Raw genomic sequence first — 17,815 nt, forward strand, 5'->3', positions numbered from 1 at the left:
GATATTTTGTACAGATCGGTACATCACCACTTCCTCCTTTTTAGATTTCTTCTGTCATTTCCCGTTCTCAGTCTTTCTTCCAGGTCTGAGTCTTAGGACTACATTTTAGACTGGTGAGGGGGTACACGTGTCTCTCTGTTTTTCAGCCCGCTTACTCTGTGTTCTCAACACTGAGCTTGCTCACACGCAGGTCTTCTTCAACAGCCTAGTGAAGTTATGCCCATTTGACAGGTGAGCAAACTGAGAATCCCAGTCTAGTGGAGACCTGGGATTTGAACACAGGGCTGGCTAGCCCCAGAGCCACTGTCCTCATCACACCAGGCTCCCTCACCTGATGAGCTGCACCGCTGTGGGCCAGTTGTTCTTGTCCTGTGTTTCTGTTTCTTCTCATCAAAACAGAAATAAAGATTATCTGTGACTCATAGAATTGTTCCTAGGGTAGAATGGGAAGACACACAGAATGTACAGAATAGGACCACTGTGAGTACTTAGCTGTGTGTTGTACAAGTTTCCCTTGGTTCTCTGCTACTGGTATAATCTAAATAATATTATTTTCACTCCTTTTTCAAAAATCACCTCGTGTGTGTCTCTTTCTAATCTTCTGGATAGAACAACCCAGCCCTTTGCACATGCTGGGCGAGTTCGCTCTGACTTAGCTTTGCCATCAGCCTTCCTGCATCCTCTTAGCACACAAGACAGTGTTATGCACCTGACTTGTGTCCAGAAAATGCTTCATGAATGAGTGCATACGTTCCGGGGCTTCTAGAGGTGCCTTGGAGACAAACACTCGGTGTGATGTCTCTGCCACAGATGCGGATCACAAACGTGTCTTTGCCGGTGTCTAGCCTCTGCAGGCTCTTTGGGTAGCCATGGGGGGGGGGGGGTTTAAAAGATGGCAGGGTTGGGTGGAGGCTGCAGCCCACAGCCCTCTTGTTGCCTGCAAGCTTATTCCTGCCCACCCCCTTCCTGATAGCTCTGTGCCCTGCCAAGCCTGTGCACAAGCCTTGAAATGACAAAGTACCCTTTAGTTAATTGCACAACGGATTGCCTAGAGTTAAAAGTTCTGATTTATATGACTATAGCTCTAACTGCTCAATAACACAGGCCTGTAATCTACTTTCATTTCAAACAGAACGGTGATTTATAGGGCAGCATGCCGCTTTAGCTCAGAAATGAGGTGTTCAACATATGCTCTGTTGACATAAATTTGGAATTTATCGCTGTTGTCAAAACTGCCTGTTGGACAAAGGTGGGTATTAAGGCAATAAATGGCTCAGAATAGTTTTCTGTCACATTTCCTAACCATTGTATTCAGTCTATTTGAGGGGAAAATATATACTTAAAAGTAATCAAATGTCCAAAATCCATGCATCTTGTTTTGAATGGAGAGAAGAGAGAAGATTCAGGGGCAGTGATGGTGGAGGGGGGACACAGAGGCATGGGGAGGGGCAGAAGTGGGGGATGGTAGGAAAAGCGTTTTGTGAAGTTATGGTCCATTTAAGAGATTCCACTTTGCTTCCTCTCCCCGTCCCCATTAGGAGGTAAGCTTTTCTTTCTCATTTACAAAAAGGGAGAAAGAAAAATGAAAGCTCATTAAATAAAAATAGTAAAGGACATTTTTATGGGTGGGTTTAAAGCCAGCAGTGTCAGCGAGGAGTTAGTGACTGGGGCTCAGAGGGAGGCAGGGGAGGATTTTGTTTATGGGGAAATGAAGCCACCAGCTGAGGTTCGGTTCCTTGCTAGGTTGGTGAGCACAGCCTTTCCCCAAAATGCCCTCTTCAAGCTTGAAGTTCCTGTGAACTGGGAGAATATTTGATTGGCTGACTGACAGTAAGGAGTTTGTGGACATTGCACCCCAATCAGATCCTGACTGATTTATTATTCACCATGTGACCAACACCCACCAAACCCTCATCCATCCACTCAACAACATATCTTCTCAATAGCTGTTATTCCTATGCCCTTTATTGGACTTGAGAATTCAGATCAATAAGTCAAGACTGTCTTTGGGGTTGCCCGTCTAGGAAAACAGACAGAGAAGTAAGCACATGCAAGTTTCCCAGTGACGTTCATGAAACTGTGGACACATAGGCCAAAGCAAGGGGCATGGTTACAGGAAGGGAGGTAGTAGGGAAGGTGATACTGGCCCAGGTAGCCCTTTGAAGGCATCGGGTCACTCCTGGGGGTTGGGGGAATTGAGTTTTGAGAATTATACTACCACGATAGGACTTTGTTTGTTGAGACAGGGTCTCACTGTATAGCCCTGGCTGTCGTCAAACTTAAGATGCAAGCCAGGCTGGATTTGAACTCACAGAGATCCACCTACCTTTACCTTCTGAGTGCTAGGAATAGTATCATGTGCCATCATGCCCAGAGACTCTGTATTTTGTTAATGTATGATATTCTGTTGATATACAGATTCATACTGACTTATGTCCCTGGGTTTTCGGTATTGTGTTTATTACTATTATTACTATTACTACTATTTGCAGTGCTATGAATTGAGCCTAGGGCCTTGAGCCACACCCTCAGATCTGTCATATGTTATAAAAAGCAGAGACCCAGGATCACATCATCTCAACTCAGAGTCCCAGGGCAGGCAGTAGGCAGGACAGGGGACTTAGAGAATGCTGTCAGAGTCGAGGTTAAGAATCTGTCTCCTTTCTTCATCCCCTCTTTCAAGATAACAACCTGCACCTGCCTTAACATGTGGACTGGTGAGCACCATGCTGGGAACGAAAGCATTGCAGGCAGATTCAGGGAGCTGCAGCCTAGATTGGGCCACAGCTGCTCCTTGGGCCCTTGTGGTGGACATTATGCATGGCCTCTGAGCTGCCTCGAAAGTCAGAAGGCAGAGGAGCATGCGAGCTGCCTGATACTTTCCTCATGAAAACGAGGCCCAGTGGGGAAGAGGATGTGTATTTGTTGCCTTTATTTTATTTTTCCTTTTATCTTTGCCCACGTGCTTGAACAGTCTCAGCACTGATAAATGTGCTCTCTCCCTCTCTCTCTCCCTGCCCCCTGTCTCTCCCCCCTCACACACAATGCACGCACGCGCGTGCGCGCGCGTACACACACACACACACACACAGAGTCGTGAGCACCCTGAGCATGGACACCCATTGTAAACCCCCCTCTGTGTGGATGCCCCCCAACACCCCCGCCTGCCTTTACCACCAACTCCTGTCCTTTTCACACAAAGTTCCCTGTTGGGAAAACTCATAATTTTTACACCACACAGTCTTGACTGGCCATTGCTGGAATTACTGGCTCTTTGAAGTGCTTTCTGTTGGGGCATTTATAGGCTGTTTTAATTACCTGCAGCTTGCAAAGGACCTTGCTTGGTCCCTGCCTTTGTTTGTTTGTTCTTTGCAAGGAATCTGTGCAGAAAGAGAACCTGCTGCCTTCTTCTACAGAGAGAGAATAAGGAGACAAGAAGTTAAGGACCTGTGAACAGAGCTTCTCTGAGCTGCCTGCTTCAGCACTCTGTCCCTAGGAGCAAGCTCAGGCACAGGGGGGAAGCTTTACTTGTGACTCTGTGGGTCCCTCTCTTAGAATTTGCCAGGAATGGTTTTTGTTTCATTTGTACATTTTTTGAGATGTCTGTGCATGCGTGTAGGCCATGATTCAGGGATTGGACACAAGACCTTGCACATGCTAAACAAATGTCCTGCTGCTAAATTTCACCCCCATAGCCCCATGCATTTTCATTTTCAAGCAATAAGTCTGTTTTCAGAGCTCACAGCTGAGTCAGCAGGGCTGTGAGTCATACAGCCTACTTTGACCAGATCAAAGTTGGTTGTACTTGAGCCAGGATCCCTTTCCTATTTTTCAACTTAATTTGTTTAAGGAACAGCATCATTAGATTATTGAGTCTGGATTTGGGATGTGAGGAAGAGTTTGAAATAATATATGTGAAAGTGGTGCTTGATTTCAGCCATCTGGTTTTTTATTATTTTTTCTTCATTTGTTTTTCTATTTAATGCTTTAAAAAAATAACTCTTTCAGGAGATAGAGAGATGGTCCAATAGTTATTGTTGATCTTGCAGAGGACCCAGGTTCAGTTCCCAGCACCCACATGGCAGCTCCCAACCTCCAATGTCAGGAAATTCAGCTACTCTCTTCTGACCTCCATGGGCACCAGGCAAACACACGATGCACATACAAACATACAATAAAAATCTCACAGACCTTGAAAAGAAATTAAAGTGATTCTTTTGGGCTCGCACTGAGCCACAGTTTGGCCTATCCTCTGTGCAGGTGAAGAACTAGTGTCCCCGGGAGCATGGGACTCTGTCCTCTTCTCTGCCATCTTCAAGGTGGAAAGACTCTTTGTTCATTTAGCCTAAGACTGTATTGTGCAGCTGGAAGCCACAAGGATTGTTGATGGAAGCATAGAACGATGCAATTGCTTTGGAAGACAGCGTGGTCATTCCTCAACATGCTAAGCATGGATAATGCCCTATGACCCTCTCTGTTCTGTCCCTAAGCCCATACCAAACAGAAGTGAAAATGTTTGGTCACAGTTAAGACTTGTGCACTGATGCTCATAGCAGCCGTGTCTGTGACACTCACAAGGCTGAGACAGCTACATGGGTGTCAGATGATGGATGGACACACAGGGTGTGGTCTAGCTGGACCATGGGATATGAGTCCACAATATGGAAGAATGGGGGAGCTAACACAATTCACTGTGGATGAAGCCTGAAGACGTGTGTTCCGTGAGAGAAGTGGGATCAAAGAGGTCCGTGTGGTGTGCTCTCCACATCTATGAAGTGTTCAGATTAAGCGAATCCACAGGAGAAGATGGATTAGTGGCTGCTAGAGGCTGGGCTCAAGCAGAAAAGGAATGAGGCGAGCCTTGTTAGTAGGGAAAATGTTCTAGAATTAGACAGTGGTGGTGGTTGCACAATTCTGTGGATATACCAAAAGCAAACCCTCTCACTAGTACACTTTGATAAGTAGATTGTAGGGTACATGGGTAATATCTCAATTAAGTTCTATTTAGAATGACCTGCTTACTGCGTCCCAGGCACCCTGACAGATTCTGATGGTGCGCCACACGGCTTCTGCCTTGATGGAGCTTCCAGGAGGTGAGTGTAGTAAAAGCCCACTGTGTACCTGCAGGTCGTGTTAGACGGCGGAAGGGAGACTAAGGAAGTGAGTGTAGTCACAGAACACTGTTGGCATAGAAGCTATGCCCACAGACCGTGGCTCAAGTGCAGTCTGGCTGACTTGGGAGCTGGCACCAGGTACATGAAGATACGGACTGGGCATTGGTAGGGAATGAGTCAACATGTCTTCCCTGTGGGAGGTGCTGAAGTCTCTGTGAGACCAAGCCTGCAAGTAGAGCGTGGGGGTCTTTGTTCTGCCTGTTTGCCTTGAGGCTTCTCTGTGGCTCTCTCTAGCTTAGGTGAGAAAGTCTAGGCAGGTTCCTAGTGTGTCTTATCAGGAAACCCTTCAACATGAAATGAGGTCCACTCTGCCTTTGGAACTATACAGCCCGAGGTGACTTCGTTGTTTCGTGTGTGTGTGTGTGTGTGTGTGTGTGTGTGTGTGTGTGTTTTCTTTCTTTCTTGAGATTGAGTTTCACTAAGCAGCCCCGGCTCACCTGTAACTCTCCCTGTATAGACCAGGCTGGCCTCAGACTCAAGAGATCAGCCTGCCTTGGCTTCTGCCTCCCGAGTGCTAGGCTAAAAGGTTTTTGGTTTATTTGTTTCCTTCATTGTTTTAGAAGGGGGGGTGAACCACCAGGTTTTGTATTTGTTTGTTTTTAAGTAAAAATCTGTCTCAAACTGAGAAGAAAACAAACAAACAAAAAGCAAAACAAAAACAACAACTAAAAGAAACATGAGTTTAAAACCTGGAGGGAAAAAAAAGGTAAAAATCTCTGATTCTCTTCCCACTCCTTCATTAAATGACAATAATTTTCCCACTGTGATTAGAATGTGATTTGATGTCCATACAGATAATCTGCCCAGCTCATCTCTGGTGTTGATAACTGATGTGGAGAGCCCTGGCGCTCAAGCTCAGAATCCTCATAGAAAAGTAATTTAATTTTCAGTGTAGTAAAGCAGGAAGAATGAGGCAATATACATTAAAAGGATTTTCAGAGTGGTTTAATTCCAAAGGCATGGGCTTGCGGGGGCTTTAAGAGGCCTCGGTTCTGCTCCACAATGGTCCAAGTTTCTGGGCAGGTCCCTGGGATTTAAAGGCAGCTCTCTTGACTCCCTGACTGAAGTGGAATCCTAAGAAAATTCTTGGTAACCAAGAGGCAAAGACATCACCCATACGCAGGCAGCATGAGATCACGAAAATGTAGATTTTTCAAAGCTGTTTTCTTAGAAACTGGCTATTTGTGCTGGAGAAAAACCTTGTATGGGAGACAGAGAGAAAGATTTAAAAAAATAAAAAATCAACCCCTGCTCATCCATAACCATAGTCTGATTCCCTTATAGGGCCTGCGAGGATCTGCAGAGAGCGCTTTGGATTTATTTCTGTTTCCCTGGGCTGACATCATCTCGTATGCATCATGGTACCCTGTTTTGGGTTTGGAAAAAGCTCAGGAAAGCTATAAATCTTGAAGCTTTTTACTATTTTTCTTTTCTTTTGTTCTCTTTAAACACGCACACACATACACGCGCTCACACACACACACACACACGCAACTTTTCTTCTTTGTTAAAAGAAAAACTACAAACGCGTGTATTGATCCCTGCCTTCAGATCTTAACTGCCTTGGCTGTAATACCTTGCTTACATCTGCCAGGTTTTTGTGCAGTGTTGCAACATCTCCTTAATCCAGTGAGCATAAATAGAACATTTCAGTCATATTTGGCTACCAGCAACTTCACAGATAAGCATGCTAAGACCTTGTTGAAAGAGACTGTATGTGATTGTGTGTGATACCATCAACCCACAGCCCAGAGCCCAAATGAAAAACTTTTGTTCTTGGTGAAATTTGTTGATAGAGATATTTGAAATAAATGACTTCAGAGAACTCAATAGCTTTAAAACAAGGGGCAGGTTATGTAACAGCCAGGGGCCCTGGCCACGTAATGCTCTAATGCCCCGAGGGTCCATCTTAGATTACCTCCTCAGGGAGATAGCTCAGCACGGGCCTTTGTCATTTCCTGTATTGCCCTGGCTCCAGCTTCCCCACCTCTTCCTTCAATTTCTTTTCTTGAGAAAGGCTCTCATTATATTTGGCCCTGACTGACTGACTGACTCTGTAGACCAGGTTGTCCCTGCCTCCCAAGTGCTGGGATTAAAGGTGTGTGTGTGCGTGTGTGAGATCACCCCTGGTCTCCTTTGCTTTTCTCTTTGGAGGCAGTGTCTTCCCTCACTCTGTAGCACAGGCCAAGTGCATACTCACTGGGGTCCTCCGACTTCAGCCTGTCAGGTGCTAGAATCCAGTGAACCAAAATCCATGGCTCCAGATCCTTTTTCAGTACTCAGAAGTCTTCTTACCTGGAAGTCGTATACTTGGTGTGTTTAGACTACAGAGAAGGCTCTTGTTTGTCCTATTTCCATATATATGAGGAGTGTGTGTGTGTGTTTGTGTGTTTGTGTAGTATATATACAAGTGTCATGCATTCAGGTCTGCATACACATGTATGTGCATGTGTATGGAGACCAGAGCCTGCCATTGGGTGTCTTCCACTCTCAATCCCCACTTTATCATTTAAATCAGGGTCTCACTGAATCCAGAGCTCATCAACTGCTTAGACAATTGGCTCGTGATCTCTGGGGATGGGCTCATCTTTTCCACCGTCCCAGTACTAGTGTCGTGGATACACAAGACCACACCCCTCTTTTGTGGAGGATGTGAACTCCGAGGTCCTCATGCTTGCCTCTCAAGCCTTTGACCTCCAGAGCCACCTCTCTAGCCCTCTGATGTTTTTTGAGTTTTTTTAAAAAAACATTTGTGTGTTTTATTTATTCTTATTTTATGTGTATTGATTTTTTTTGCTTGCATGTGTGTCAGATCTCCTGGAACTGGAGCTACATGCAATTCTGAGCTGCCATGTGGGTGCTGGGAACTGAACCCATGTCCTCTGGAGAACTAACCAGTGCTTTTAACCACTGAGCCATCTCTCCAGCCCTCCCTCTGATTCCTTTTTGAAGCGTAGGATTAGCCCACCGATTCATTCATTGGCCAGACTGGCCTTGATCCCAGGCCAATGATGCATGTATGACTTTCTTTCTGAGAGTCCGTAATAAGGCAAAGAGGTTTCTTTCTTGGGCAACAGGGGCAGCTATCCTGTTCTGAAGCCTATGGCTGTATAGAGTATATAAAAAATGTATAGAGGGAATGCGGGTTTCTCCCTCATTTTTCTCCTCAAACTCCCTTTTTGGGGTTGTTTCTATCTTTTAATGCATTATGCATTGCATGGAACCTTCTGTATGTTCTGGGCTCAGTGATAAAGGACCGAGAGGATGAACGTGGTGTGGACCCTTCCCAAAGGAGATAGAGTACAGCCAGTGTAGACAGCATCAGCCCCCACCGCCTTGCAGCTTGTGGAGCTGATTAGCAAGAACCCAAGAGATTGTCTTGATCTAGCCTGGCCTGGCTGCAAAGATGTGAAGGCAAAGGCTAGAGAGAGAGAAGCTTGGCCAAAGTTGTTTGCTGATTGGGAGCAGACCTGGAGTGAAAAACCCCATCTCCTGCACCCAGTCTGGTAGATTGGTATAACCAGTCAACATGTACTCCAATCAAAATGGTCTCCTGTTTCTCCTCCTCGGTAGCCTCTGTGTCCCTAGTTCCCACCCAGACCTGCAGCAGGGAAGGTGTTAACTAACATTGTTAGTTCTCAGTTGTTGTTTTTCTTTAAATTGCTTCTTTGAAATCCTTGGCTTTTATTAGTATATTTACTTTATGGCATACATAAAGATCTGTATTAAAAATAAATTGTGTTGTAAAAAGCGTTGGGTAATGTTTATTAATATTGACTAGTCAGGGAGCCACGAACTATATTGCTAGGAGGATAATTTGTGGCAATACCAGCTACGCATTTGAAGCTTGTCAAATGATTGTCTGATGGCCACATTTTTAAAGGGAAGTGGGTAAAAGGACAATTTCCCTTCTGTCTTGAGAAAATGAAAGTGACCTGTTCCTAGCTGAGATTGGAACTGCCCTTTCTCTCTCCCTGGGACTCAACCCCTCTCCAGCTTCTGGCAGGTGCTTGGGGCTACAGGACAGTGGCCAGGTGTGTCCCTCGGTCTTAGAGCAGCTGGAGACCGCCTCGCTAGAAATATCTCCTCTTCCATGTCTCTGTCTTCTTGAGTCTGCGCTAAAGGCGTTGAAGGCAGAGCTGGAGGCATGATTCCCGTCCTTAAAGAGCTTGAAGTTCGGAGGAACTTACAAACATCTCGAATGATGTATATGACACAGCGACACTGGTTGTGACTAATGACCTGCCCAGCCTGGATTATGACACTGTTGGTGGCATTAAGAGACATTCTTTGAGAAGACCAATGTCACCCATAGTAGGTAGGGAACATTCAAGTGTCCTCAGGCCGTGTGAAGAGCTCGCTTTGGTCTAGGGTGGATACCTGTGGTAGCATTCACTGTTCAGCCATTGCCTTTCTCATGAAGATCCACGTAGAAGGTTGAGTATGTTGGTACATGCTGTAATCCCAGCACTGGAAAGGCTTAGGCAGGGGGATCATGGGCATGGGGTCAGCCTGGGCTACCGAGTGAGTTCAAGGTGAGTCAGGGTTACATAGGTAGGTCTTGTGTCAGAAACAAATCAAACCAAGGGAAAAGAATCACCGAAGCTGCAGACGATGCAGGAGACTGGAATGGATAGTCTAAACAGCCTTCCTTTCGCCAGAAACTGTCTTTGGGGAGGAAATCTCCAATGGCCTCATCTTTATGTCAGCACTGTCTTAGACTACTGCTGACTACTGGTTGGCCTTTGTCATGTCATTTGAAATAAAGGTCTGTGGACCTCAGAGGTAGGACTTTTTTTTTTTTACCACAGCAGTCGTAAGGAAGGTGAGATAGCCCAATACTGAACTGAGCTCTCCCCTTTCTGTTTAGTATCTGTTTAGAAAGCTGAGTGAGCCCAGCCGGGTGATTTTACAGCAGAGCTGAAAGCCTATTTCTTTTGAGTCTAGAGGCTTTGGCCCACTCATGGTGTCCCCACAAGGAGAGATTGGGCCAGTGTCCGCGTTAGTTGATGTAGTCTCTCTCCAGAGAGGCCCAGCCGGTTTGCATGCGGCTAGCTTCCCAAGTAAGTAGAGGACCTTCGAGAGAGTTGTTGTTTTAGTGGACTGCAGGCTTTTGAGAATGCGTTTAGACCTCGGTCTGGATTTTATTCACAGAACTCCTGTCTCCTTCTGAAGGTGCCATTGATTAGGTCAACTTCGTGATGCAATGCACAGCTTTAAATGTCAACTCGACATAACCTAGAATCCCCTGGGGAAAGAATCCCGGCGAGGAATCATCTACACTGGGTTGGCTGGTGTGCATGTCTGCGGTTGGCTGTCTTAGTTTATGTGAGGAGGCCCTTCAGAGTGAGTGGCAGCATTCTCCAGGCAGGGGAGCCTGAACTGTGTAAGAGTAGAGAAACAGAGCTGAGCATAGACAAACAAGTGAGCGTGCATGGTTCATTTCTCCCCGCTCTGCTCTTGACCGTAGACGTGACCTGCTGCTTCCAGTTCCTGCCTCTGTGACTTCCCACCGTGATGGATTATAACCTGAAATTTTAGGATGAAGTAAACCACTTTCCCTCCTCTTATGCTTTTTGTCTGAGTATTTTATCATGGTAACAAAAAGTAAACTAGAACACATGGTCATTAGATTAGAAGGCCAAAGTTCTAGCTGGGGTTTGAGGTACAAACCTATAATCCCATGTGCACTGGACACTGAAGTCCTAGGAGGATTGTAATAAGTTCAAAGCTTGCTTGGGTTGCAGAGGGCAAACTGAGACCTAGAGAGAGCCTGTGTCATGATGAAAAAGACTATGGAGGGATACAGAGCATGGTGAGCTGCTTCATGTTTTTAGTCCCAAGAACCAGCAAAGCAAAGAAGAAGAGGGTAAAATCACCAGCATCAGGGAGCTGCCATGCAGGACTGCCTCTGATCAGGCACTAGGTGAGGTGGAAGGATCTTCAGGACCTCATTGGCCTTGTCTGAATATTGGCTCAGAGGATACATCCGTTAACTAATGGGTAAAACATCATCCAAGGTTCAGTTCGACACCACCCCTCTGGGTTCTCCCAGTTAACAGGTTCTAATCCCCTTCACTGGTCTCTTTCCCAAAACTCACAGGACAGGTAACGTCAGCTTCGTGTTAGCAGAGTTGGGGAGTATACCCCTTGGGCTGTTAGAACTAAGAGTTTGTCTCAACTGTTCTTGCTCCTGGGTAGGTCCCCTCTTTGTCATGTGTCCCTACACAGAACATGAGAAGATAGGAGGCGGAGCGGTGCTGGGCCTTGGGCTCCCTCAAGCCCCCACTCCAGAAGCCAGAGAGTCTAGCCTTTTTCTCTTAGTGATGCCCTGAGCCCTTCTCTTCCACTTGCCTTCTTGGCCCTTGGCTGAGTGGATGGTAGTGGACTCCTTCTATAGAGGTCAGGCCTGCAGGGTTCCCTTAAGGTTAGGGCCAGCTGTCTCTGGAGACTGGGGTTGGGGAAGACAGGAGGAGTCACCCCTTGCTGTCTTTCATGTTCTTGTGCTGTCCCTTTAGTGCTGGGTTGATGAAAGCCTAGCCTGTGGGTGTGAGGTTGTTCCGAAGCTCAACACTGATTATTCGAGGAAATTGCCATGGGCCTTCCTTGTATGAACGTCAGGAGCCATGAGCTAGGGTCTGGTTCTGGAATGGAGGCTGCCAACATGGCTGTTGCACACAGATTATTCCTAGGACAGGCAGAGGAGTGCCCTCTACCTCCTTTTCTTAGAGGGGTTGCTTTAGTCATGAGCATTTACTTTAGAACAGGGCGTAGGAAGCAAAGGCTAGCTAGAAATAGCATCTATCACAGAGTCCTAACCGGAGTCTTCATGAGTTTCCGATTCAGTGAGCACAGACATGTCCCAGTGACAACCTGGTCTTCTTGAGTTTCCGATTCAGTGAGCACAGACATGTCCCAGTGACAACCTGGCCACAGTGGCTTTGTTAGTGACAGTGGCATGGTGAGGTAACTGATGAGAAAAAACAACAACAAAAGAGTCGTGTCGTGTTGTTTAAAGGTTCAGATTTGCTTAGATCTAATTTCTCATAATGATTTGGCTTTCTGGAGAAGGTAGGTAGAAATGGTCAGGAATGGATGTTTTTATCTTCTGGGACATAAGCGAACACCTGTTCCCTATACGGTGATGTTACCTGTTAGATCAGGCATTTGTCTGAGACGGGTCACCATCAAGAGTAAGTAGGGACCCGAAGCCTATCCTCTTCTTAGGATATGTACAGTGGGTTGATCGACTCTAGAACCAGGTTACTATCAAAATGGTGTCCATCAGTGTGGCTTCCTCTTGGAGAATAGAGCGTGGGAACTCCATCATCATTGGAGGCAGCGTAAAGGGAAATGAGAACTTCGGCCTTGTGAAAAGACAGGGCAGGATCGGGGAGGCATGTTGAACGTGGAGAGGAGAAAGGCCTGTAGCTTGGCAGTTTGGTCTAAATCTCTGCAGAGAGTGGTGACCATGGGTAAAGAGGGGGACAGTGACCTCATTCAGAGTTGTCATCTTGCTTTAGCTGGGAGTCTGTTGCCACAGGGGCTCTTCTGAAGACTGTGACAGAATCTGCTGGTTGCTGGGTTTGTAGAACGCTCTTGCTTCTTCTCTGCCACTTGAGTTTTCTCAGAAGTGGGAGAAGGCTCGGCTTCAGACCGTCTTCCTTGCTGTGTAAACAATCATTTTTTAAGATTTTGTTTTAAATGAACAAGCTCCTTGTATAGGGCTCCCCTGAAGTCCCAGGCAGGCCTGTGAGGTTGCCCATCTTTCTCTTTTGAACTTTGTGTGCCTGGCCTTGCTCTCCCTGCCAATGCAGCCTGACCCTTGTCCTCTGCTACATGTGGACACACACGGGTGCCATGCTGGTCTCTGGGAACCTGTGTGGGGCACTGAGTTAGTAGGTCAGTTTCAGGGCAGTGTGCTTCCCCTGGGAATTGGGCAAGACACAGCACCAGTATCACCAAAGACTTGAAAAGTCAGAGTGGCTGAAACGGTTCTGAGGAGAGGCTTCTGGTGGACTTCTAGAAGTTTCTTTCACAGGAAGAAAGAGAAAATATGGGTCCTATGAGTTCGAAGGTTTTTAAAATGAACAGATTGCTGGGTTGAGTCTAGAGTTTTGTTTGCTGTATCATATAGTCTGATGGCCTGGGTGTTTCAGTATATCACAATACATGGTGACAAGCAGATCATGGCCCAGGAAAATAATAATAGTGTCCCTTATAAGAACTCTTTGGAGGCCAGGTCAAAAGGATATGGATAAAGACTTTTGAGTAATAAAAGCTTATCTCACCTAAAATTTTAGTTAATAAGCTGTATAATTTTACAAATTAGAAAGAATTTGGTTGGGGGGTGTGGCAGCACACACCTATGATCCCAGCACTTGAGAGGCAGAGGCCAGCAGATCTTTGAGAATTCAAGACCAACCTGATCTACACATCAAGTTACAGGCCTATCAGGGCTACAGAGTGAGACGCTGCCTCAAGAAAATAAAATAAACTTCAAGCGATTATGACAACATGACTTGTTCAGTGTCTTTAAGCCAGCCGCCTGGGCTAGGTCAGGATAAGAGTGTGGATCTTGCGTTTGTGTGCTAGGTATTCCTACTTATACCCTGCTATACTTAGGCAGGAAACATCACCTTTCACATGGAGCCAGTCTGGTTGGCAACTACAAGAAAAACCACTTTCAGCAATTGCTGAGCAAATCTCCTCATATCCAGGGAAAAGGCAATGCTGTGACTTAGGAGTGTTCACTGGGGTGAGAGATTTGATCTGGAACCCTTGGGGGAGGATCGAAGCAAGGCTGGTGGGGAGTATCCCCCAGATCTGAAGACTGAGCATTCCACTGTCCTTTGGGAAAACAAAGCCACATGAGGTGTGTCCTTTCATGCTCCCAGACATGGGTACCCATGGAAGCTAACAAAACACAACAGTGAAAATCAGCTGAACCCAATTCATAGCCAAATTTCAGGAAAGTACCGGGGAATCTACCCTTGAAGAGACTTTGTGCTGTGTAGGTATCTCTTAGAAAGACAAACATTTATCATGTCCATGCAAGCGACAGGAGTGTGCCACTGTGCTCGCTCCCCACACCACCTGTGTGTGTGTGTGGTGATTCCTGGGTACCCACTTAAAAGCATACTTTGCCCCAAACACTATTAGGACATGCCCCAGTACCCTGACATTGTGAAATATAATCAGAGTAAAGAATGTTCAGTTAAAATGTTCTGTCCTCTTTCTCAATTTGGATAGATCAGCCACAGCCAAGAGTGAGATAACACGTGGGGGATGGGTGGGGCGCCCAGCAGTGTTGTGGGAGACCGTGTGTGTTTATGTGTTTGTGCTTGGGAAATCATTTGTCTTTGGCAAGGGGGAAGAGGAAGGCAGCAAACAGAACAATGTGATTGAGAAAGAGTTCTGCAGAGAGAACTGTCTGTGATCCCTATCAGAAGGCTGCACGCGTGATGTCGGGTGTTGTCCTCTTGCTACGGTTGGCCCATTGTCTGGCACGCTACAGAGTCTCCGCTGGGGCACACTGAGTGATTTTAGCACCGGTGTGGGGGTCTGCAAGTAGGTATCAGTGTGTGCCTGGCTGCCATTGTGATATGGGCACGGCCAGTCTGAGCACATACTACCCAGTTTTCTCAAGCATGGGCAGCGCCAGCTCCAAAGCCCACTGTGGTCTGAACACGTGACCATTCTGGATTAGCAGTGGTCCAGGATCTCAAAGAACTCAAGTCCTCACACCTGCCCCGCTGCTCTCACATCCTGTCTCTGGCTGCCACTCTCTGCCCTGGTCCTTAGTGACAGGAAAGACACAGATACTAGGGTAGCTGTGCCTGGATCCTGGATCCAGCAGTGACCATTGGCGCTTGAGAACAAGAGTGTGGCAGAGAGGGGCAGTCAGCATATGGGGCCAGCTCACATAGTACTCGGATCCCTTCCCACTGCTCAGCTCTCTGGTTTCTGGTCCACTGGGTTCCTTGTAGCTGACCAACCCCATGCCAAAGGATCAGGAAAGAAACACCGCAGCAGGGAGTTAGGCTAAGAGGTAGCTTTGTCTCGGAGCCTGTAACCGGTTATCGCCAGGGTCATAGCATGCCACTACATAGAATCCTAATGGTGGTGAGTGAGATGGCATGCATGCAAGACCCTTGATAGGCTAAAGAACATCATTCTAGATTGAAAGTATTCAGGGTCGCTAAATTCATCTGCCTCTTGGGTGTGCCGGGTAGGTCATGGCTATTCAAAGATATCTGGATACTGAAAGAGAAGCATCCTGAGGCTTCTTGGGAAAGTTCCTGAACATTGGGAATGGGGAGAAAGATAAGACACTGTTGAAGCCTTCTGAGTCTAGCAAGTGGCAAGAGCTTGCTTGAATCAGGCACACTTTAGTGTCTGTGTGTCTCTGTGTCTTTGTGGGGGGAGGGGTTGAGTTAGTGCTGCCTTGAGGTAACAAAGGCCAGGAGGGCTCCATCCGTGATTGACAGTTAGCCCTCTGAACTCACATCTGATTTCTGAGTCGGAGTACCCGTGTTTAAAGTGATAAGAAGTACCCTGCACTTCTAGGAACAAGATTAGGAATGGCTACAAGAGTCCATGGACACTGGGGGCACAGGGAGACTGTCCCACAATCAGGGTGAGATGAGACTCTTCTCTTCTCCTCACTGTGATCTCTTCCTGTTCCCACGGCTGGGCTGGGAATGGCTGTGCAAGCCTGCAGATGTGTGTGGTGGTGGTGGGGAGCTGCCTTCTGTCCAGCTGGAGCAGCGGCGACCTGTCTTCTCCTCTCTTCTACAGGAAACTGCACAGCGGGATGAAGACGTACGGGTGTGAGCTCTGCGGAAAACGGTTCCTGGATAGTTTGCGGCTGAGAATGCACTTACTGGCTCATTCAGGTAGGCGAGGCCTCCTTCCCTGGCCCCATGTTGGTACAGACAACTACCTCCTGCCCATTTTCCCTCTCAGCTCGGAGCTGGCCATGGTCTGATTGTCTTCACTGCCAGCCGGGGCTTCGGTCCACCTTGTCCCTTGGATCTTCCTTCCAGTTTCACGGAACAGAAAAGCCACCCTGAGAATGTGCCCAATCAAAGAAACCCATCCTTGTGCTCTCCCCTGGGGTTCCCAGGCCATCACTGGTACCCATGCCCTGTGCGATCTACCTTCCAAAGTAGACTGCAGTTTCATTAGCAGAAACAGTTGTGGAATTAGGTTCTTGCTGTCTAATGAATCTGACTATTGGGCTCACATTATACAAGAGCCTTTAATTAAATAGATATAGAAAGGTTGGAACTCAAAGCTAGTTATAGCATGCTGTCTTTTGCAAGTTAATTTTATCCAATTCTAGTGGGGTTGACTACGTGGCTGCTCGTAATTTTGTTCATGTTTGGGCAAAACTGTTCTGCCCCAAGAGGTGTGTGGAAAGGGGAGAAGCCCTTGACACCCTGCGTGCCTGGTAGGGTGGGTACAGGGAAGGAGCCTGCAGATCTGACGCTGCAACCTTTGAGCTGAGGGCACAGCCTGCCTGTTACTGTAAAGGCTGGAACTGCCCTGCCAGTTCTTCTCTTCCTAGTAGCTTTGCCTTTAAACATTGCACTCATATTTTCGGGGAGAAAAGAAGGCTGTCTGCTTTGGTCTTGCTCCCCTTATGTGGGTGTCTACCAGTAGCTGCCTCTGCTTTGGCCATATTGCCTCAGCAATATGTCCTCCCGGAGTTTTAACATGTGATCCATCCCTTCCCGTGACAAGACACTAGCTACGTGACTATGGCCAAATTCATCCTCTCTCTCTCTCTGTCTCTCTCTCTCTGTCTCTCTCTCTCTCTCTCGCAGGTGCTTCCCCCACATAGAAGTGATTTTCTTTTTTCTGTTTTGAGAATTAGGTGACAGAATACTAAATGTCTCCACAGAAAGTTCCCTGGCTCACAGCTGGCGATTCACAGATATCATGGTCCCTACCTAGACCTCTTTCCTTCTTCCTTATCTGGAAGCTGTCACCCCAGGGCATGCCTCATCACCTCACCCCAGATGCTGCCTGCCTGGTGGGCTGTCTGCTTATTATTCCTCCTCCAATTTGTTGGGTGGATGATGGTATAAGTTCTCATTGGCAGCTTTGTAGTACCCCACAGAAACTTTGCTGCGTAGCCCACGTGATTCCACTTACTCATTGCTTATCAGATGCTTTGTTCTGTTCACCCCTTTCCGTCTGCATAACAGAGAACTTCTCCCGTCTCTCCAGGTTTTTCCAGACCCCTTTCAAAATGAGATCGCCTTTGACCACTCTCGACTTGTAGTCAGAAGTAATCATGCCTTCCTATGGTGCCCGTGTTTCTGTATCTGATGCTGTCCTTGAGCACAATCTTTCTTCCCCGTGTTATATTTCTGGGCTTGCCTTATCTCCCCATCTTGAAAGGCAGGGCAGGAAGATGCAGCCTAAGAAACTTGGTCACCTGCCTCCTGATGAGGTGACTTGGCCTTTCTGAGTCTCCTCACCCTTGTCCATAAAGCGGGAATGTTGAACTCAGAGACCTTGTAGGCTCACACAGCCTCTTTCCCACTATGCCCATGTGTGGCAGGCACCTGGTAGGTACAACCTCTCTTCATTCTCCTTACCAGACAGCAAAGTGGTAGGGCACAGGATTG

At 47.0% G+C, this 17,815-nt stretch overlaps 1 protein-coding gene across 4 annotated transcripts in view; it reads left to right on the top strand.

The window, feature by feature from the left end:
- Zbtb16 (zinc finger and BTB domain containing 16) overlaps positions 1-17,815 on the top strand; it is a 186,034-nt gene that overhangs the window by 77,042 nt on the left and 91,177 nt on the right. For all 4 annotated transcript variants that reach the window (XM_075966010.1, XM_075966011.1, XM_075966012.1 and 1 more), the window contains exon 3: positions 15,975-16,072. In XM_075966010.1, the coding sequence (XP_075822125.1) occupies positions 15,975-16,072 (98 nt within the window). The remainder of the gene's footprint in view (positions 1-15,974; positions 16,073-17,815) is intronic.

Source organism: Microtus pennsylvanicus, chromosome 3, assembly GCF_037038515.1.
Source record: "Microtus pennsylvanicus isolate mMicPen1 chromosome 3, mMicPen1.hap1, whole genome shotgun sequence".
Lineage (NCBI taxonomy): Eukaryota > Metazoa > Chordata > Mammalia > Rodentia > Cricetidae > Microtus > Microtus pennsylvanicus.